Here is a 22,579-nt window from a genome sequence, read left to right on the forward strand (position 1 = left end):
GAACAAGTAAGGTCGGGGTTGTTGAAAGATTTCTTGCGATTCGAAAGATGTAGCCGACACTTTCAAAGATTTTCTCTAAAAGTAACTTTTAGATGAATTATTTGCTCGTCATGGTTTATCAATTTCAAAATTAAGAGGACAAGGGTATGATGGAGCCCTCAAATATGAGAGGAGAATTTAATGGTCCGAAGACATTGATTTTAAAAAGAAAAATCCTTTTCGCGTTTTTATATCCACTCGCCCGCCCACCAACCGCAATTAGTAGTTGTTTTCACTGCTAAAAAGTATTCTGGTTGTTTCTGATTTTTTTTGTTATACAAATATGATTGTAAATATTGTGGGTGCTTCATGTAAAAGAAAAGATGCATTGCTACAAACACATCATCAAAAAATTGTTGAAAGATTAGAGTCTGGTGAGATTTTTTCAGGAAAAGGAAAGCATCAAGAGACAAATCTTGCAAAAGCAGGAGATACTCGTTGGGGTTCACATTTTACAACTTTGATTCGTCTCTTGACAATGTGGGAATCAGTTTTAGAGGTTTTACAAAATGTTTGTCAAGATGGATCTATTGCAGATCAAAAAGGTTTGGCATCAAGCTTGATTAGTAAAATGGAGAGTTTTGAGTTTGTCTTTGTCTTGCATTTGATGATGAAAGTGTTGGGGATCACAAATGAATTATCAAATGCTTCTGCAGCAGTAAAAGATCAAAAATATTTTTCAATGCCATGGCGTTAATTGATATTGTAAAAGATAGTATTCAAGATTTCAGGGATAACAGGTGGGATGAGTTATTAGAAGAGGTTCAAAGCTTCTGTGATAGAATGTATATTCCAATCCCTAACATGGAAGATAAAAATACCGTCGGGAGTCGTTCTAGGCGTGAAGGGCAGTGGATTACTTATTATCATCATTATCACGCAGAGATTTTTATTGCAGTTATTGATTTAATTGCCATTGAGATGAATAATCGGTTCACTGAGACAACTACAGAGTTGCTAGCTTGCATATCATGTCTTGATCCAAGAAACTCATTTTCCAGATTCAATCATGCCAAGCTACTTCGACTTGCAGAAATTTATTATGATGATTTTTCTATACAAGATCTTCAAGTTCTAAAAGAGCAACTTCACACATACATTTATGATGTTAGAAGATGTTCTGATTTTGTTGAATGTGATGATCTTGCAAGTATTGCTGTGAAACTAGTTGAAAGTCGAAAGCATTTGGTATTTCCGTTGGTTTATCGCCTTATTGAATTGGCTTTGATCTTACCGGTGGCAACAACATCAGTTGAAAGATCTTTCTCGGCCATGAATATCATCAAAACCGATTTGCGCAATAAGATAGGAGATGAATGGTTGAATGATATGATGATATGCTATATCGAACGCCAAGTGTTTGAAACAATTGATGATGAAGCTATTTTGGTTCGATTTCAGAATATGCAAAGCCGAAGGATTCAACTTCCACTTCATTAGTGGTATGTATATTTTTATATTTTTTAAAATTAATTATTATAATCTTAAGTTTGGATTAATATAATTAATTTTATATATTTACTTTTTAGGTTAAACCCAACACCCCCTTGGTTTTACTTCTGGTTCCGCCACTGAGTATATCAACATTGGCCCATGGGTTCTTAACCTCTAAAGGTAATATATACAGACTTTTAGCAAGGGATAATCTCAGAACATTTTATATAGCAATATACAATTCTAATGAAGAATGATATGTATAAAATTCTGAAAATACAGATATTTTTAATCTCAAAACATTTTAAAAATACTCTCAAATCTAAACCCTAAACATATCATGAGAATGATGCAAATGATCTGAAAGTCCAATAGTATGCCATGCTTTCACTTTATCTCCAGCCCAAGAGTCCACAAGGTTCAAACTAAATGACCATGTCATGACTATCTAACAAAACTTTGATTTTTTTTGTGCATCTTAGCTATTATACATAGGGTCTCACCTTTAATTATGGACACAACTGAAGACATTTGAAACTCGGTATTCAAACTGAGGCTGTAGGACAGAGATAGGCCTACATATTATGCATCACAAGAAACACATGTGAGTTCCCACATACCACATGCCAACCACAAACAGCCTTTGTGTTATAGTTGAGCATATTCAGATATCAGCCAAACACCTATGAGTCCTTGAATGGTTATTTCTAAGCCTACAGCTAATTTTAACTCCAAAACCTGTACGTTAATTATCATCTACACTATACTAGTGTGATATGTTATCAAACTAAAGAAAGCAGAAAAATGGGATAGCTTTTCAAGAGGTACCTGGTTGGATAATATTCGCAGGAAGCATGACAATGAGCAAAGCGGCGATGCAGAGGACAAAGCTCCCAATTAATTCTAACCGGAATCCTTGCCATTCGTTGGATCCATTGTTGTGAAATCCATCCGTAAACTTGAATTAACCCTGTTATGTGATTGAATTTCACCAATAAATCATTATAAAAAAAATCAGCAATAAATCAGAGCTATTTTCTAACTTCATATGGTAAAAATGAACAAATAAATAATAAAGAGGAATCAAAGACTACTCACGTAGATGCAATTGATATTGTGCAAGAAGTCAATTTGGTGAGTAACAAGCACGACAGTTTTATCTTTGACAGCTCCTCTGACGCATTCCTACGAAACACCACCACCAATGAATCAAAAACTAAGAACTAGTAATATCAAAGGCATACAAATAGGAGAAAGGAAAGAGAATGAAAACCTTGAAGATCTCACAACTAGTATGAGCATCAACAACACTGAAGACATCATCAAGTAGATAAACATCAGAGTCCTTATAAACAGCCCTGGTGAGTTGAATTCTCTGCTTCTGGCCACCACTCAGATTAATCCCTCTCTCTCTCTCTCTCTCTAATCTTAGTTTGGTCTCCAAACTCCATCATCTCCATGTCTTTCTCCAGACAACAAACTCGAAGAACTTCCTTGTATTTGCTTGAATTCATTGGCATGCTAAATAGGATGTTCTCTTGTATAGTTCCATTCTGAATCCATGCAGTTTGGGCAACATATCAATGCTCGTACATACTCTCACCTGTTCATAAACGTAGTTATAGTTGTAGCAGTAGTAATACCAGTAACATAAGAATAAGTAATAGATTCAGGGAGGGTAGTATGAAAATAATATCTTCTATTCAAGGCTGTATATGCACAATACGGTATGCATGCATGTATAAAATAAAAAAAAAGTCTACATAAAATAGAACTACAACCACTAAGCTATCCATCCATTAAAGAGAGTCAACTTAATGTATAGAAGGATATGATTTAGAATACATAAATACAATGTATGCACACATTAAATAGAAATAAAACCACTTAGAAGATTATAATAGAGCAGCAATTCAATTCTACAAAAACTAGTTCAAAAGACAAATATTAAAGGCATATTAACGATGATTACATACCATGAATTGGAGAAATACAAGGGAAAAATCCATCCCAAAAAAAAACTAACTTAGAAACCAATGGATTATGAATTCTGAAATAACACTAACAATCAAACTTCATGGTGCAGCCGTAGTCACTTACCTTTGATAGAGATAAGCAGCCACTGCTGGAACTCGTGCAATCAGTTTATATAGTCCTAATTAATGACATTCAAAACCAAAACAAATTAAACAATGTATATAAATACATATATATACATATATATATATATATAAACCACATGTCATTAATTATCAGGATAAAACCTAATCCTTTGTATTCCAAATTCTAATTTTACTAATCTATTCATAAGATTCAAACTAAAATAGATTATGTATATGTTATAAACACAAATAACTCTGTGAGAAACTAAAAAATTAATAAAACCTAATTTAAAGAAGAGATCCAAACCTAACACATTGACTTTAATATTTAAAGAAAGAAAAAAGAAGAAACAAGAGACAAGAAGAAGATGATGATGATATAATGATGAAAGCTCAAGTGTGAGAACGGCGAGCCCTACATTGCTCAGAGATCCTGCGTTGAAGGTAGTAAGGGTGGTGAGGGTGGTCGGAGGACAAGAAGCCCCAACGGCGATGGTTCTTGGTGATCCTAAGAAGATGAAGAAGGATGTTCATATCCCTGTTTCACAAAACCAAGTCATATTCAGAAACATATTAAACAATTTGAAACTTTGATTTAAATCTTAGTAAAAAAAATTGCTAATATTACGGATAATTTCAGTCGGCCAGAGCAATAATTTTGTTCATGGCATCAACACAACAGACATGCACAAAAAAATAATACAGACATGCACAACACAATATTACTATGCAAATACGTCAAGAAAAGATATCAATGTTTATGTGCAAATAAGTCAAGAAAAATTGTATATTTTTTATATACAATTTGGTCTATCCATTTAATTTAGATTCTAACTTGATGACAATCCTATTAACTAATTATTGTTAATTTTTTTTAGATAAATCTACAGAAAATGTTATTAATCTTGTTCTCAATTTGTTAATATTATGAACCTTATAAAAAATGAAAGAAATAGTGAATAGAGAGTGATGAGATGGGTAAATTTTTCCAGTGAGTACCTAAGATTGGACTTATATCAGTTTGAGCACTAACATTCAATTTGTATCAAAATGAGTATTAACTTTTAATTTTATTTCTCCCGCGGGGTAATTGGGGAATTCCGGTGGTTCTTTAGTGACGTGGAAGCCGGAGTGCTTGCGTGAATTATCTTGGTCCACATCACCTAGTTGCCAGCTCAGTAACTCATCATGCAAGTAATCTTGACTGGCACGTCACCCGTCACCCCTTCTCTGTTCCTAGCTCCTTTCTTTGATATCCCCCATCACCCATTCTCTCCCTTCTCTTCCGTTCTTTTCCTCTTCTCTTTCTCTCCTGGTAAACCTAAGCGGTGAGACAGATGCACCATCGATGTCCACCGGAATCAGAATTCACACGCTTGAGTATTTAACTGAAGTCTTTGTTTGTTCTCCTCTTATTTGTTATTTTACAATATAAGACTTTCAAATGAATTGGGTGCTGGGAACTCACAAGCTGCACGTTTAGCAGTGCTGGTAAGTGATGTCTGGGGCTATGTTTTAGCAATGATGCTAGTTCTTGTAGCTTCTGACTTCATGGATGGAATACAATGTGCACTTTCAGGTTTAAAATGAAACTGCACTTACCTAGCAAATTTGTTTCTTATAATAGTTTGGGAATTCCTATGAAAACATTGGAGTCTAAAAAAGCTTGATCCTTACTTATATATACAGACATTGCTGAAATATTTCTGCAATGTACAATGAAGCATTATATACAAAAACATAAACCATATAACATTCAACTGTACAAATTAATTAACATAAGCACAAAAATTAATTCAACTGTACAAAAAATTCACCCAATGTACATTGCATTCAATTCATTGTGATAATTCACAAAAAAATAACCTATCTCAGCGATAACATAGCATGTTAATTGTACAACATTTTCAAATCAATAGCATAAGTTGTAGAGACAATCGGTTTCACTGCCACAGTCTTGGAAAGGAATAGAAGAGGGAAACAACTGAGAGAAAGCCGTCCTTGGGAGAGAAATTAGGGTTGCTGGAGAGAGATAGTTGCCCTCGGGAGAGATTAGAGTTGCCGTCTCGGGAGAGAGACAGCCTCCCTCGGGAGACTAATTAGGGTGTCGTCTCGGGAGAGAGACAGTCGCCCTCGGGAGCCCAATTAGGGTTGCCGTCTCAGGAGAAAGAAAGCCACCCTCGGGAGAGAAAGAGAAGAGGGAAAGAAGGAGAAGAGAAGGGATGACGGGAGACGTGTCAGTCAAGATTACTTGCATGATGAGTTGCTGAGCTGGCAACTAGGTGACGTGGATCAAGATAATCCACGCAAGCGCTCCAGCTTCCACGTCACCAAAAAACCACCAGAATTCCCCAATTACCCCACCGGAGAAATGGAATTAAAAGTTAATGCTCATTTTGATACAAATTGAATGGTAGTGCTCAAACTGATATAAGTCCAATCTTGGATACTCACTGGAAAAATTTACCCGTGATGAGACCATATACGATTAGTAAGATGTTCTGTTAATAATCTAATTTTTGTCGTTTCTATAAAAATTAGCAATCTGAATATACTTAGTTTTGAAGTGTTTGAATTGATGCCTTACTAACTGATGTCTAAATTTTTGAGGAAGTTTGGACTGATTTTTGTGCTCATATTATGATCAATGGACAGGTAGCAGATCGAATATTGGATGGGCCAAAGATTTTGGATGACTATTATCTCAATCTATTGGATTCGGGCAAGAACAACATTCTCGCAATCGCATTGGAGTCATCGTTATATTTATGGAATGCTGCAAATAGCGAGGTGCGGCTATTACTGACAATGGAGAATAAGGAAGATTACCACACAAGTGTCTCATGGTCTGATGATGGGAAAACATTAGCTGTTGGGTTTGCAAGCTCAAAAATCGAGCTTTGGGATGCTGTTGCATTGTACAAGGTTAGATTACTTGTATATTCAATGATCGGTCATCAATGAATACAAGTAAAGATGATGCTTTTTAGTTTCTAGAATTCAAACAAGTTCACTATTTTCACAAACAAACACACTCAAATCAATAAAATCATGAAGTTGAGTTTGAAGATACTGTGATGAGAAGGTCATTGGTCAATCAAAGTTAGGTTAACAACTATTGGTTCAAACAACAAAAATGAATATTGTCTAGTACAATAAAAGATCCCACAGAGAATCAGACAAAAAAATAAAATAAAATAAAACACAGAATTTACATAGCATAGTGAAACAAAAAACCTCTATTGCCAATCAAGAAGAAGAAATGAAAAAAAAACCATGTCAACAACTAATGCTTAGAAAACATAACAATCCACATCATTCAAAGTAAAGAAAGAAATTAGGCATGTCAAGAACAAGTTAAAGTTCAAGCTGACGTAGTATTTTTCGAGTTGGGCTTCATATATGAGGAGTTCAATCAAGTATAACCATTGAGACTATTTGAGTTATTTGGCAGAAATACAGAAAACCTATATATAGCAAAGAAAAAAAATAAGAGAATTCTTACTTCTCGCAAGAGACTAGTGAGAAAGGATCTGCACAGTAAGATATACACGGCGTAGGGGTTGAAAGAGCGGAGAATGAGGCTCTCACTTGAGGTTGCTTGGAGATTTTTTTATTTGCAGGATATGCTTAGGTTTGATAAACCAAGAAAAATCATTCAGTGGTTGCTTAACAAGCCAAAGTCAGCTATCAGAGATCTAACTGCAATTGTGAACCCCGGAGGAGAATTCACGTTTACTAGTCGTAGTAGTAGTAGTCAATCTTCTACTTCAGAATGCAAAGATAAGTTAACTACAACAACAATGACTAATGAAGTGAATGTGATCAAACCATAGAAGATCAAAAGGTCATTTGTTCAACAAACTAAAAAAGTACTGCCAATCATGATTTGCTAGTACCATGGAGGATACAAAAACTGGTGAAGTTGAGGAAGATGATGGTTGAGAAGAAGTCAGACCAAGAAAAAGGAGCTAACTCTAAATCTAATTTTCCTGCAAAGAAAAAGGTAAATAGTTTCTGGTTTGTAGATTAAAATATGTCAGAAGAACTTTTTTTGTGACTTTCATTTTGAAAAAAGTACTGCCAATCATGATTTGCCAAAGTTGAATTTGGGTTCATAGGTTAACACATTCTTATGAATTTTTAAATATTCAAGTTTTACATAATAGCATCTCAATTTGAAATAGAATTTCCCTTCAGTACTTTAAAATGAAACAATCATTATATCAATATCTTGTTTAGCCCTCCATGTTGAGAACTATCAGGCACCTCTCCTTTCTGGCATTTTAGTACACATGCTGAATGTTAACCTTTTATCATCTATGGAAGCCATTATTCATGATTAATCTCTATAGAAACCTTTAGAAATGAATTGTACTTTTTTAACATTTGTATGATTGAACTACAAAAGTAAGCCTGTTTGTTCCTTCTGCTAATTATGCCTTATATTCTAAAAATCTAATTACCATGCATCTTCAGGTGAATAAATGCATTTTCTCCTCTTGTGCTGGTAATTATGTCAGTAAATCAAGTTTATAACTGAAATAGATCTGACACAAACTAATGGTATTCTCTTCAAGAAAACAAGGTGTATAGTTGTAGACAGTGAAGAGAGACCAGAGTGCAGAATCCAAGAACTCTTGTTTCATATTCAATCAATGCAAGAACTCTTGTTTGTACTTCTTTTTGATCTCCAAAAAAAAATAAACTTATAATTTAAAATCCAATAGCAAGCATGGTAACAGGATTTATTAAAGGAAATAATACATATTGGCAATGCTAGAAGAGATGCTTCGTAAAAGAAAATGCACATAGTTACACAACTGATGGAAAGAGATTATGGTTGGCATCTCTGATAGCTGTCACTCAAGTCCAAAACCAGTGTTCACATTTTTAATGTGCCAGTTATCTCTGATATCTACCCTTTGACCCACCCATAAACATTGCCATAGTCGCCTTTATTAAAACTCTAGCGCTTGAGAGACTAATCCTGATGCTATTTTATACTAGGATGAATCCACAATGCAGTAGATTTATTCTGAAAAACAAATTTTGCAAGCCAAATTATCACAAGGATAATTCTTACTATTCAAATAGTTATTCCAATCTTTGGGTAGAATAAACTCTTTTCTAGGTCATTCAATTTCATGGATTCTATACATCAAATATAGGAATGGAAACAAAATAAAATAAAATGCAATATACTTCAAGTTAGCTTTCAAATTAAATCTTATTTCTGGTAAGGTGTTCCAGTGCCTAATGTAGCAGAGAAAGCAAAAAATTTTACTTGAACAACAATAAATAATAAAGACAATCAGTTTATGCATAACAATGGTGTCATTAGGGCAACAATTTGTTGGCAGTGATTGAAGCCCATGTCAAAGATGTATCTGCAGTAGCATGGTTGTCCTATTAAGAAGTGGTATGTTAGTATAGCTAGTATGGCAGTATGAGAGTGGGCACCATGTTTGTGTTTTTTTGAAGTTTGTAAAAGCAAATATTATGTATGTTTGAATGCTGTTTGTCTAGTAGTGCATTAAGTGCACTTAATTATTGTACTGAATATGTGTGATGTAACAACACTAAGTATAAAAAAAATAAAATGAGGATGAAGAGACAGAGAGGAGGTCTCGGTTTTATCAATCAAGAAATTTTTTTCTAACACTGGTATCAGAGACTAAGAGGTTTTTTTTCGCTTCGGTTCTTCCATCAAAAATCACACACAAAAAAAATATAATATATATACCATGGCCACCAGCTCAAATCCTGGATGCATTATTCAGCTTGGAGTTCCAATGTTTGATGGTGAAGGATATGAACACTGGTGTATAAAAATGAAGACGTATTTCAAATCTCAAGATCTGTGGGATCTTGTAGAAAAAGGCTTTGCTGAGAGTGATGCAAAGGATGAGGAAGAAGCTAAGATGAAAGAGAGCAAAAGGAAGGATGCAAAGGATGAGGAAGAAGCTAAGGCGAAGGAGAACAAGAAGAGGGATGCAAAGGCTTTGTACATCCTTCAACAAGCTGTACATCCAGCTTTATTTTCCAGAATATCTTCTGCAAATACAACTAACGAAGCTTGGGAAAGATTGAAAACACAATTCTTAGGAAGCCCTAAGATCATGGCAGTGAAAATTCAGTCACTGAAGCAAGTTTTTGAGAACCTGCATAGGAAGGAAAATGAAAGTGTACAATTCTATATTTCAAGGGTGAATGATCTTGCAAATCAGATGAGAGGATTAGGAGACACTATGCCTGAACAGCTAGCTGTTGGAAAGATTTTGAGAAGTTTGGGGCCTAAATACAATCATTTGGTTGCAGCTATAGGTGAAGCCAAAGATCTCACTAAATTAACCATGGATGAGTTAAGTGGTTCTCTCCAAGCACATGAGTCTTTGATGATTAGTCAGGATGATAAAACTGAAAGTAAAGCTCTTGCAGTGAAGATTGAGAGTTCTTCAGTGAAGCAGGAAACCAAGACTTCAAACAGAGAGGAATCTTCATCATTCAGAGGCAGAGGTAGAGCAGTTTGGAGAGGAAGAAGTTATAACAGAGGCAGAGGTAGATATTCAGGTCAGAGATCAACTTTAATGGATCACACTGGCCAAAGACAAGCTCACGGAGATCACAGGTTTTCTAAAAGCCATATTCAGTGTCATAATTACAAGAAATTTGGACATGTTAAAGCTGACTGTTGGTTCAAGGATAGAAGTGCTAATGTGGTGGAAGAGCAAGGAACTTCAAACCTTTTCATGGCTAAGCTTGAAGCACAAAATGAAGCAACTTCAGTTTGGCTAGTGGATAGTGGATGTTCAAATCACATGACTGGCCAAAAGACTCAGTTTAAAGACTTAGATGAAACACAGAAACATACTGTAAAACTTGGAGATAACAAAGAGTTAAAAGTTGAAGGTAACGGTACAATTTCTCTCAAGACCACACAGGGTGAAGTTAAATTATTACACAATGTTCAATTTGTTCCAAGTCTTGCACACAATTTGCTTAGTGTGGGCCAACTGTTAAATTATGGTTATACTGTCATTTTTGATGATTCAGCCTGCACAATTGTTGATAAGAAGACAGGGAAACAGATGATTTCTATTCACAAAACTACAAATAATATGTTTCCTTTTGATGTATCAGATATACAAAATTTTAGTTTCACAGTGAAGAGTCATGAAAACACAAAGCTCTGGCATCAAAGATACGGCCATCTGAACATTGGGAGTTTGAAATTATTGTGCAAAAGGAACATGGTTCGTGGGCTTCCAAATTTACAACACCTGGACTTCTGTGAAAGTTGTGCATATGGGAAGCAGACAATGAAGTCATTTCCATCAGAATGTGCATGGAGAGCTAGTCAGTGTCTTGAGCTAATACATGCAGATTTAGTTGGACCCATGCAAACAGAATCTCTTGGTGGAAGTAAGTATTTTCTACTGATCACAGATGATTTTAGTCGTATGAGTTGGGTTTTTTTCATGAAGTTCAAGTCTCAAACACTAGAATGTTTTAAGAAGTTCAAAGTTCTAATGGAGAATCAGTGCAGTTTAACTTTGAAGACTCTTCGTTCAGATAGAGGAGGGGAGTTTATGTCCAAAGAATTCAGTGATTATTGTGAAATTCATGGAATTAGAAGAGAATTGAGTGCACCTTACACACCCCAGCAGAATGGAGTGGCAGAGAGGAAGAACAGAAGTGTCATTGAGATGGCAAGAAGCATACTAAAGAGTAAAGAGCTACCCAACAGTTTTTGGGCAGAAGCAGTATCTACTGCTGTCTACTTGTTGAATATTTCTCCAACTAAAGCCTTGAGGAATATCACTCCATTTCAAGCATGGAAGGGTGTTAAACCATCAGTCAAACATTTAAGGGTGTTTGGTTCCATTTGCTATACATTGGTACAGTCGCATAGACCTCAAAAATTTGATGCAAAATCTGAGAGATGTATATTAATTGGGTATTGTAATGAGTCTAAAGCATATAGACTCTATAACCCAATGTCAAACAAAACAATTATAAACAGAAATGTCATCTTTGATGAAGATGCAAAATGGGATTGGACAGGGAGTGATAAATCAAGCATACAAGTACCACTTGAAGAGGTGGATGACTTAATTGCAGATATCAGAGCTTCAACATCATCAAATGAATCATGTTCTCCAATAAATTCCACACCATCAACACCAAGCAAGGATATCTCAATTCAAGCTACACCAAGGAGTACTACTGAAGCTAGTTCAACATCATATGATTCTTCATCAACTGAAGCTACTCCAAGAAAGGTCAGATCTTTAAAAAAATATTTATGAGACATGTTCATTTGCTCTAAATATCTCAGATCCTATAACCTATGAGGAAGTTGCAAAAGAGGAGGTATGGCGAGAAGCAATGAAAGATGAATTAGCAGCTATTGAGAAGAACAACACATGGAAGCTTGTCACACTACCAGAAGGCAAGACTACAGTAGGTTTGAAGTGGATTTACAAGACCAAAGTAAATGCAGATGGTAGTATTCAGAGACACAAAGCTCGTCTAGTGGCCAAAGGTTATTCTCAACTATATGGTGTGGACTACAATGAAACTTATTCACCAGTTGCTCGAATGGAGACAGTAAGGGCTTTCATTGCTTTAGCAGCTTACAGAAGATGGAAAGTCTATCAACTTGATATCAAATCTGCATTCCTAAATGGAGAATTAAAGGAAGATGTATATGTAGACCAACCAGAAGGATTCAGTGTAACTGGCAACGAAGACAAAGTATACAAGCTGCACAAAGCCTTGTATGGCTTAAAGCAAGCACCAAGAGTATGGTATAGTCGTATAGATTCATATTTCCTGCAGAATGGCTTTGAGAGAAGTCCAAATGAGCATACTTTGTATGTGAAGAAGCAAAGTGAAGATGAAGTGCTCTTGGTTTGCCTTTATGTTGATGATATAATTTATACGGGGTCTTCACAAACTCTAGTTGATGAATTCAGGAGTGATATGAAGAAAGTTTTTGAAATGTCAGACTTAGGAAAGCTGCAATATTTCTTGGGTCTGGAAGTTGTACAAACAGGCACTGGTATATTCGTTTCTCAGCAGAAGTCTGCAAATGATTTGCTCAAAAGGTTTAACATGAATGGATGCAGAGAAGCTTCTACACCAGTGAATGCAAATGAAAAATTGCAAGTCAATGATAGTTCAGGTAATGCAGATGGTCAAAGGTATCGAAGTCTGATTGGAGGATTACTTTATCTAAGCCATACACGTCCAGATATAATGTTTGCAGTTGGATTAACTTCAAGGTTTATGAATAAACCTACAAAGCATCACCTTGGAGCTGCCAAGAGAATACTAAGGTATATTGCAGGGACCTTCAATTATGGCTTATGGTATGAAGCATCAAATGAATCAAAACTGCAGGGTTTCACTGACAGTGATTAGGCTGGTTCAATGGATGATCGGAGGAGCACCACCGGCAATGTGTTTATGTTTGGGAATGGAGCAGTATCATGGAGTTCAACAAAACAAAATGTTATAGCCCTATCAACGACAGAGGCTGAATACATTGCTGCATGTTCAACAGCTTGTCAAGCTGTGTGGATGAGAAGACTCTTGGCTGATATGGGCAAAATTCAAGATGAAGCTACACCAATCTTTTGTGACAATAAATCCACCATATCTATTGCTAAAAATCCAATACATCATGGGCGCACAAAGCATATAGATATAAGATTTCATTTTATTAGAGAATTGATCACAGATGGCTCAATTACCTTGTAGTATTGTACAACAGATCAGCAGGTAGCTGACATATTTACAAAGGCTTTATCTATATACAAGTTTAAAGAGTTGAGAAGCAAACTAGGTGTATGCAGCCTTCAATCAAGGGGAGATGTTGGCAGTGATTGAAGCCCATGTCAAAGATGTATCTGCAGTAGCATGGTTGTCCTATTAAGAAGTGGTATGTTAGTATTGCTAGTATGGCAGTATGAGAGTGGGCAGCATGTTTGTGTTTTTTTGAAGTTTGTAAAAGCAGATATTATGTATGTTTGAATGCTGTTTGTCTAGTAGTGCATTTAGTGCACTTAATTATTGTACTGAATATGTGTGATGTAACAGCACTAAGTATAAAAAAAATAAAATGAGGATGAAGAGACGGAGAGGAGGTCTCAGTTTTATCAATCAAGAAATTTTTTTCTAACACAATTTACATGTTTCAGTATATGCAAAACTATCAATGGACAAGTGCAAGGGAAAGAACACGAGAAGAAAAGACTGATTCTTGGAACTAGTGCTAGTACCATCGAGGAATCTGGCTCTCATGATCTCAAGTCATCATTGGAATTGGTTACCGATGTTGATGAGCCAAGTCAGAACTTTGATTATCACCAGAACATCATCACCTGCAATGATATGGTGTCATCATTCCCAGACTAATATTTTCTCAATACTTCTTCAAAAAAATTTCCCTCAAGTTCAGATTCTTCAAAAATGTCATTCAACATTCTTCCTCAATATTTCTCTTAGTTAATATAATGTCTAAGTCATACATATCAAACAAACTAGGAGGTTATACAAAGATAATTGACCCATTTTAAAACTAAAAATGAAGAAGCAATGATCATGTATTGTTGTCCAGTCACAAAATGATTCACTAATAACCAATTCAGCCAAACAGTTTATATTTTAAGATCACAACCAAAGGATGTCATACCATTCGGTGAATAAATGCTGAGATGAATAGGCACATGACAGATTTGCTTTGTCTTCCCAGTTAATCAATCAGTGGCGTATTGAATTTTTCAAACATCTACATATGAATTCAGAAAGCAAACCAAACAATGGGTTTAGAACAACGTGGAAAAGCACAAACCTAAAAATACTAAAGTTATTTAACTTGTTTACTAAATCCACTTCTTACAATCGTTCAATTTCAAAATTTATAAACAATTGCACAAGAAATCAATGCAAAGAATTCTTCAACCCTAGCTACTGATCAATACCTATAACATTCGCAATCACAATTATGAAGCATACCAAAATCAATGAACTTCCTTCTTAGAAAATGCAGGATCTCAGCACACTCTAGTTGTTCTGCCTCCGTCTTATGCCAATTATAGCACCAATGGCCTTCTCGTCACAATCCCGTCAAACCCAACCCCAAAAATGATAAAAACACATAAAGTACTAAAAACCTAAAAACTCAAAGCTAGACAATCATGCGTCATTGGCATACCTGAAATCCCCGGAATGGCGGCTTTAGTGATGATTGTGGGACATCCAAGACACCAAGGTGCGATAGCGATCGCCGATCAGATCCAGGTGAATGAGGAGTAGATGAGGGAGGTGGCCTGGTGGTTGTTGGCGTCACGATCGGCGCCACAACAGCAGGAGCGAAGCTTGTGCTTGAGTCTCGAGAGAGCGAGAGAAAAGGGAGAATGGAGTCTGGAAAGATCGGGATCGAGAAAAGGGGGAATGGAATTATAATTATATATATAATATATACAATTATATATATAATTATCTTAAATCATGATTTATCAATGTATTAATAAATCATTGTATTGTATATTTGGCACGTTCTTTGCTATGGTATAAATCAATAAATTATTTTATATGTATTTTTAGTATTGTATTTGGCACCGTATTAATATATTAGTGTATTTATATTTTTGGCACAGTATTTGGCACAGTATTAATATATTATTATACTTATATTTTTGGCATGGTATTAATATATTATTATAATTATATTTTCGGCATAGTATAAATATACTATTATATTTATATTTTTGGTACAGTATTTGACATAATATTAATATACTATTATATTTGTATTTTGGCACATTTGGCACTGTATTAATATATTATTATATTTGGGTATTTGGTATGGTGTTTGGAACGATATTAATTAATTATTTTTTAAAAAAAATTATGTTTGGCACTGCATTTAGCACCTTCATATTAAATTATTAAATTTGTATATTTTGGCACGGTATTTGACACAGAATTAAAAAAAATTAAAAAATTCATATATTTGACACCGTTTGTAAATTCCGTGTCGAATATTGTAACAAATTTGTTACGATTTTTTTTGTGCCAATATTTCCGTGCCGATTTGGGATTTTTCTTGTAGTGCATAAACAATAAGGTATTTACTTTCACTATTTATTTTTCTAATTATTAGTTAAGATGTGGAGAGTCATGAAAATCACAACAATTTGATAAGGGACAGTAAAGATTGAATTGCTAAACATGAATCCACGTTCCTGTCCAATTTTCATTATTGCTGAAATTGTGTCTGAGTTCCAAGGCTTGGACATAAATAATTGATCTAAGGTTGTTTTTAATATATCAATCTCACTGATTGGCTAATTCCATGATCATGAGCACGTTAGCAGCATAGTTAGCAAAATTTTAAGTTATTATCCATATGGGATTTGCTGGGGCCATTTCAATAGAATTATGGTTTAGCTAACAAAATTTTGTACGATAATTTCATGACTAACAGGCTGATGGTAGATCGTCAAACTCATTTTGCGTAGTTAGGGTGAGTTTATGCAAATTTGATTAAATGATATGGGGATTTTATCTGATTTAATAATTTATTTTAATAAGACTGCATTTTCTCACCATTTATGTTTTAAGGCCTGCATATCTTTCATCAAGATAGTCCCATTGCTTTGTTAGGTATTTCTTATTGAAAACAAGTTAATTATATGGTTGCTACTTGTGTAAGGATAGGTAAAGGACTGCAATTGAGTCAAAGAATGCTGAAAATTTTCTGTCTATTTGGAAAAACCAGACTTACCCTGTCACGCCCCGAACCCGGCTCGCCGGACCCGGTGCGCAGACAAACTGCCGCAGACCCATAAGGTGTGAGCCCCATAGGCCTGCAAGGCCTCAAAATCTGATACAGGACAGATAAAACTATAATAACCCAACTGAGTTACAGAATTACAAACTCTACAAAGTACATAATACCGGGATATAGAAGTTCAAAATATAAAATACGGGAATACATGGATAAACAATAATACGAACTTAAAATTTACAACGAGACAAGACAACATCTACGACCAATCTTTCAAGATCCACGCGGTCTATCACTCTTAATCCCGAAAAAGGATTTAAAATGAATCCATGAGCTCACTAGGCGATAAGTAATCCGAGAAATTATTTTTAAAACAACGGGGTTTATGAATCTGGAATTCAAATATTAAGAATAATTCAAAGTTTAAACATAGTTTAAACAAATACAAAATAAATACTTCAACAGAGGTATAGTTCTCAAGTAATACCACTATTTAAGAATACTTTATTCAAGAGAATACTGATTCAAAAGTCGCAAATCGGAAATATAGAAAATTTTTCTAGATATGAGCATAAGCCTCCAAACCATAGTTAGACTAAATCGGAAATTACAAAAGTGACTTTTCAAGTATACCGGATTTTCAGAACAGCACAAGTCTCCGAAACAATAATTTAACAAAATATAGAGTATAATATTCTAATAAAAGAATATTTCCAAATATGTCATTCACCAACAAATGAAAACCAGAAACGCGATCTCAAGATGCAAAAACTTCAAGGCAGGATAAAAAGAGGGCCTGAGATATGCCCGGAAATTTAAAAACACATAATTAGTGCAACTGAGAGAATCAAAATCAAAAGTCAAAGCAGAGATTAACGAGTTCCAAATGATATGTCTCCAAATTCACTCGTAAATGCCAAAGGTCATTTTGTTTATCATCGATGATGCATCCGAGCCAAAAATAACATAAATCATTTGTTTACCCTCAGTGACTCGAGATCGAATACCAGGGTGGTCGTTGATTATTTCACCGAACGGACACGTGCAGAAACTGCAGATCTCATTTTTCTCAAAATTACTTGTCGAGAAGGTCAGGGTTTAACCCCCCCACTGACAAGGTTGCATATTACTCATTTGGAGACCAAAATATTCAGATACAAAAAATATTTACCAAGATACGAGTTCAAAATTTCTCAAGTTCACAAAATACCCAAAAATACTGATAAATTTCACGATGACATTTTAGGGAAAGATAAATAGATAAACAAAATAATTTATAAAAATAAAAAGGAATTGATACAATAAATCATTCATAGATATTAATCACTTTTCCAAAATAAAAGCAAGCCAATTACATAGATGAATAAGTAATGAAAATAACTTAACATAAAACAATAACCAAGCAATTCACCACCTGAATATGGCAAGATCTAATTTTATTTTTATTTTAATGAATAATCATTCAAATAAGGTCAAATGGCCAGCAAAAGTACTAATTCAAAAACCCATTAAAAACAAGTAACTTGAAATAGAAGGAAATATTAAATCAACAATAAATGATTTTATAATTAACAATATTAAGCAAAAGTGCCACCAAATAATAGATAATAATTTTGCCGAAGAATAATTTCCCCAATACTTAAAATATGAGGTTCTTAGTGGATTACTTATAACACTCAAAATATTCAATTCAAATACCCATAATTACTGAAATACTAAGGTAGAGTTTCTAAAACATGCCAAACTTTATAATCCAAATATGATCAAATATTCCTTTAAACAAAAAGTTGCAAGCTCCCACTCCTATGAAATTTTAAATATAGAATCAATTAATATTAAAACTTTTGAAATTAAAACTTGTCAAAAATATTAGGTGCGGATTACTTACCTCAAAAATACTATACTCCAAGACACAATGCGAAGACCCAAAGTCATTTCTAAAGTGGTCCTATAACCCAAGGATTGCCAACCATTACAACTCAAGAAAGAATGAACCATTCAAAACAAAAAAATGAACAACATAAACTAGAGTTGTTGGTCATCATCAAGGCAACTACCTAAGATCACACAAGGACTGCAAGGTCACTCTCAAATGCAAAAACACACATCCTAAGGCTGCAGAATTTAGAAGGTGAGTGTGTTTTTCTAAGCATGCACTAGTTGGCCCTTAAGCATGGTTGAAAGAAACAAGAAGACATGCAAAACAACTAATTTACAAGCATAAAGCTTGGATTTCTAATGAGTTCAAAAACATAACAGGCTGCAGGTTTCCATGCAAAAATATGCAAAGATAAACACTCAAATGGCTGCAGTTTTCATGCAAAAATATGCAAAGATAAACACTCAAATGGCTGTAGTTTTTGATGTAAATATAAGTATATATGTATACCAACAAAAGGCTATAGTTTCATGCAAAAATATGCAAAGATAAACACTCAAATGGCTGCAGTTTTTATGCAAAAATATGCAATGATAAACACTCAAATGGCTGTAGTTTTTGATGTATATATAAGTATATGTGTATACCAACAAAAGGCTATAGTTTTCATGCAAAAATATGCAAAGATAAACACTCAAATGGCTGTAGTTTTTTATGTAAATATAAGTATATATGTATACCAACAAAAAGGCTGTAGTTTTCATGCAAAAATATATGCCTATATATTCTTTAAAAAGGATAAAACTCTTGAAGCAAACCTAAGAATATAAACAAACAAGTTTTCATCTTGGCATACAAACATGCTATGAATGGAAAGCTAAGCTTTTGATCGAGGTGGAAAATCATTGGTAACTACCTCTAGGTTTGCCGATAAGTTGGCGGCGATGATCTCTTCCCCGGCTTGATCACCGTCGCTGCAGTGCTCCGCAATGATTCTCACACTTGAAGCTCTGAGTGGAGAAGTAATGGAAACCAAGGAGATGAAGGAAACAAGGGAGGGAGGGAGGAGGCAAGGAGGTTGACACTTGATTTAATCAGCAAAGCATGGATGTGATGGAAGCCAGAAAACACTCCGGAAATTCCTCCTTCTAACAAACTTTTAACAACAAGATGACAAGGAGAAGAGTGATTATGGGAAAAGCAAACAAATGATTAGCATCCTAAGCAAGGTTAATGCATGGGCGGGGTCCACATACCCATTTTCATCTTGTCAAAGAATGCAAGGTGAAAAGAGCATTCAAATGGAAAGATTTGGCTTCCCTTATTTAACTATTCCATCATAATCAATGTAACATTATTTGTGATGGCAATCAGCTGGCTATTGCACTTTCAGATCTGGCTGCAAAGTGGAGTCTTTATAAACACACACACACACACACACACACACACACACACATATATATATATATTAATGTGCATTAGAGACAATTATATATGGTTTGCCACACTGTTCATGAAAATTGGTTTGCCGCATTAGAGACAATTATATTAATGCGCACTTTCACATGAAAAATTGGTTTGCCACACTGTCATTTGACGATTGCTTGACCTAACGTTTGCGCTCTCCAATGTTCATGTGAGGATGGATGGTGGTGCTGTTTGTTTTGTCCCTTTTATTTTATTTTTAATGCTCTTAAAGCATTTTTCTTTATTTAGACTTGTCTATAAAATAAATGTATAGATTTTTCCCATGTTAGAAGAAGATTTGCCAACAGTATGAATTTTACACCAACAAGAAGAGTGGAAGAAACATAAAGTTCAATGCTTTATTGACCACATATGAAGTCATTCTTAAAGATAAAGCTATATTATCAAAAATTAAGTGGAATTGTCTTATGGTTGACGAGGCTCAAAAACTAAAGAATTATGAGGCATCATTGTATGTGACCGTTTCAGTGTGACATCCATTTCTTCTCATGCATATTGTTAATGCTGACGAGTGATTGAAGGATCTGACCGGAAGAAGCACCTGCAGGAGATTGCAGGCGATGGTTGCAACGGAGTACACTCTATGGAAAAGAGTGGACTAAGTCAATGATTTTGTACTTGGGGTGTTTAGTACAGTATGGCTGAGATAAAGTAGCTAATATTAAATAGTATCTATGTTTAGGTGGGAACCGAATACGGATACGTTGGGTGGAGTATTATGGCCGATGAAAAGCCAGGAAGGGTTGATTGGAACTTTTTGGTTTTTACTTTTTGATATGTTAATGAGATAGGGCAAGAAGCTCATTGGTTGCTGCTTACCCTTTGAATGGTCCACCTTTTCCTCTCAAGAGAAATAACAAAGCAACTGCTCATCTTCTTCTTTCTTTTGCTTCTCTTCCTCACGGTTTTTTTTTTGGACCGAAAAAGCTCTCAGAGCTAATTTTATTGATAACAAATAAAAGTTTACAAAGGTTTAACATTACAAGCCAAAACAAAATAAAAAGAAAAATACAAGATCAAACAGAACAAATAACAGGAAAAGACCAAAGAAACAAACTGAAAAAAAAAATAGGTTACAAGGTAATTCCATTCTTTTTGAGCTGCTTCATGAGCCAATAAGGGAGTTCCCTGCCTTGATGAAATAAGGTAAGAACATGCGAATTTAGGCCATGCAGAGCCAAAGAAGCAGCAGCTGTCATCCAAGTATGGGGGATAATATGAAGCTGGGGACATCCCAATTCCGCCAAATAATCATTAATGCTTGTAAGTAAAGGATTAAGTCTCCAAGAGTGATGATGATTTCCAGCCTTGAGAAAACCATGAAGCTCAAAACTGGCAATAAAGATTGTCTTGATTTGAAGATCAAATACAAAAATGCAACCAAGAGCAGCCAATAGAGCGAGAGCCTCAGCTTCAATAATAGACTCAGCAGGATTGTTGCAGCAGCTAGCAAAGATGAATTGAGAGTTTGAATCAGCAATGAAGAAGCCAGCTCCAAATAAATCAGATCCATAGTTTCCAGCAGTGGCTACAAAGAGAAAAGGGCTGTCAGTATAAGAAAAATTATTAATTATAAGTTGCTTACCATTTTGAGAAAATTTGGAGTGAGAATACTCCCTGACGTGATTCATTACTCGGACTTAAATAAGCTGGAAATCAGGAACTTCATTTCGGAATATAAGATTACATCTCGCTTTCCAAATTAACCAAGAAGCAGCAGCAATCACCGATTGAGCATACTTGTCAAATCCTGCATTAGTCTGGCAAAGCCAACTCCCAGATGAGAAACCATCAAGAAAAAGGACTTGTTGCCCAATGACATTACTAATCATATTCCGTACCAGTTGAGCCTTTGGGCAGGTGTTAAACAGATGTTCAGTGGTTTCAAAGCTAAGATTGCAGAACTTACAAAGAGTTTGTGGCCCAAGATTCAAGCTGTAAAGATAGTTATAAGTTTTAATATCATTCTGGAGAAGTAACCAAATGAAGTGCTTGGGCCTGGGAGCAATATGTAAACGCCAAATATTACCCCAACCATCCCAAGGCACTAGGCAACCTACAGTTTTGTTAAAATGGGAATAAACCATTGAAGTGAGCTTGTGTTTTCGGGATTTAGGAAACCACACCCAATGGATATCCTTGCTGCTGCTGAATTTATCATTCATAAGATAGTCAAGGTTCAGAAACTCACCAAAGACCTCATGAAGACGAGAGATATTCCAAGCATTATCCAAAAAGAAATCAAATAAAGTCACCACCGAGTCCAGATTATAATCCATATTCATAAAAGTAGGTTTAAAGGCTAGAGGAATATCAAAATACCAAGGATCCTTCATTAAATAAGTAAATACAGGATTAAAGTGAAGCAACCAGAGATGAGACATAATAGTAACAACATTATGCCAAAAACCTCTAAAAAACCAAGAACAATTGGCAGGAATGGAATCCGTCGAAAAATTAACTTTGCCATTTGGTAGCACGCAAATTACGAATCGAGAGGCCCCCCTCAACATGATTAAGTGTAATATCTGTCCAGCTAACTGAGTTCATACCTTTTCTATTGCCACCCTTAGATCAGAAAAACCTTCTAGCAGCCTTCATTATTCCATCCAAGACGTATTAGGAATAGGATAAACTGACAGGTAATACACAGGAGTGGACATAAGAATAGAATTGATAAGGATTGTTTTGCCGGCCATAGAAATGTAAGAATGACTCCAGAAAGACAAGAGTTGCTCAGTTTTGTCAAGCAGGCAAACGTAGGAAGATTAAGTCTTTTAGCAGAGATGGAGATCCCTAAGTAGGTAAAGGGGAAGGTCTTGTATTAAGGCCAAG

General features: G+C 35.1%; 2 protein-coding genes and 2 long non-coding RNA genes across 5 annotated transcripts; 1 reads left to right on the forward strand and 3 right to left on the reverse strand.

Moving 5' to 3' along the window:
- Positions 1–726: 726 nt before the first annotated feature.
- LOC120273186 lies at positions 727–1,479 on the forward strand. Its single transcript, XM_039279824.1, has one exon. The coding sequence runs from the start codon at positions 727–729 to the stop codon at positions 1,477–1,479; it is 753 nt and encodes a 250-aa protein (XP_039135758.1).
- A 271-nt stretch (positions 1,480–1,750) lies between these two features.
- On the reverse strand, positions 1,751–3,628 carry LOC120273026. 2 transcript variants are annotated; one of them, XR_005540494.1, is made up of 5 exons: positions 3,574–3,628; positions 2,747–3,076; positions 2,572–2,658; positions 2,302–2,443; positions 1,751–2,048 (listed from the first exon to the last, which is right to left on the reverse strand). It is a non-coding gene; the product is annotated as an uncharacterized LOC120273026 (long non-coding RNA). The 2 variants fall into 2 exon arrangements; XR_005540493.1 differs by having other exon boundaries at positions 1,751–2,443.
- A 10,089-nt stretch (positions 3,629–13,717) lies between these two features.
- Positions 13,718–15,027, reverse strand: LOC120273024. The gene is made up of 4 exons (XR_005540492.1): positions 14,800–15,027; positions 14,601–14,693; positions 14,278–14,373; positions 13,718–13,966 (listed from the first exon to the last, which is right to left on the reverse strand). It is a non-coding gene; the product is annotated as an uncharacterized LOC120273024 (long non-coding RNA).
- A 5,755-nt stretch (positions 15,028–20,782) lies between these two features.
- LOC120274163 lies at positions 20,783–21,645 on the reverse strand. The gene is made up of 2 exons (XM_039280929.1): positions 21,586–21,645; positions 20,783–21,504 (listed from the first exon to the last, which is right to left on the reverse strand). Exon 2 carries the CDS (start codon positions 21,373–21,375, stop codon positions 20,818–20,820), a length of 558 nt encoding a protein of 185 aa, XP_039136863.1. The 5' UTR covers positions 21,376–21,504; positions 21,586–21,645; the 3' UTR covers positions 20,783–20,817.
- Positions 21,646–22,579: the final 934 nt, after the last annotated feature.

This window comes from Dioscorea cayenensis, chromosome 12 (assembly GCF_009730915.1).
Source record: "Dioscorea cayenensis subsp. rotundata cultivar TDr96_F1 chromosome 12, TDr96_F1_v2_PseudoChromosome.rev07_lg8_w22 25.fasta, whole genome shotgun sequence".
In the NCBI taxonomy this organism is placed as follows: Eukaryota; Viridiplantae; Streptophyta; class Magnoliopsida; order Dioscoreales; family Dioscoreaceae; genus Dioscorea; species Dioscorea cayenensis.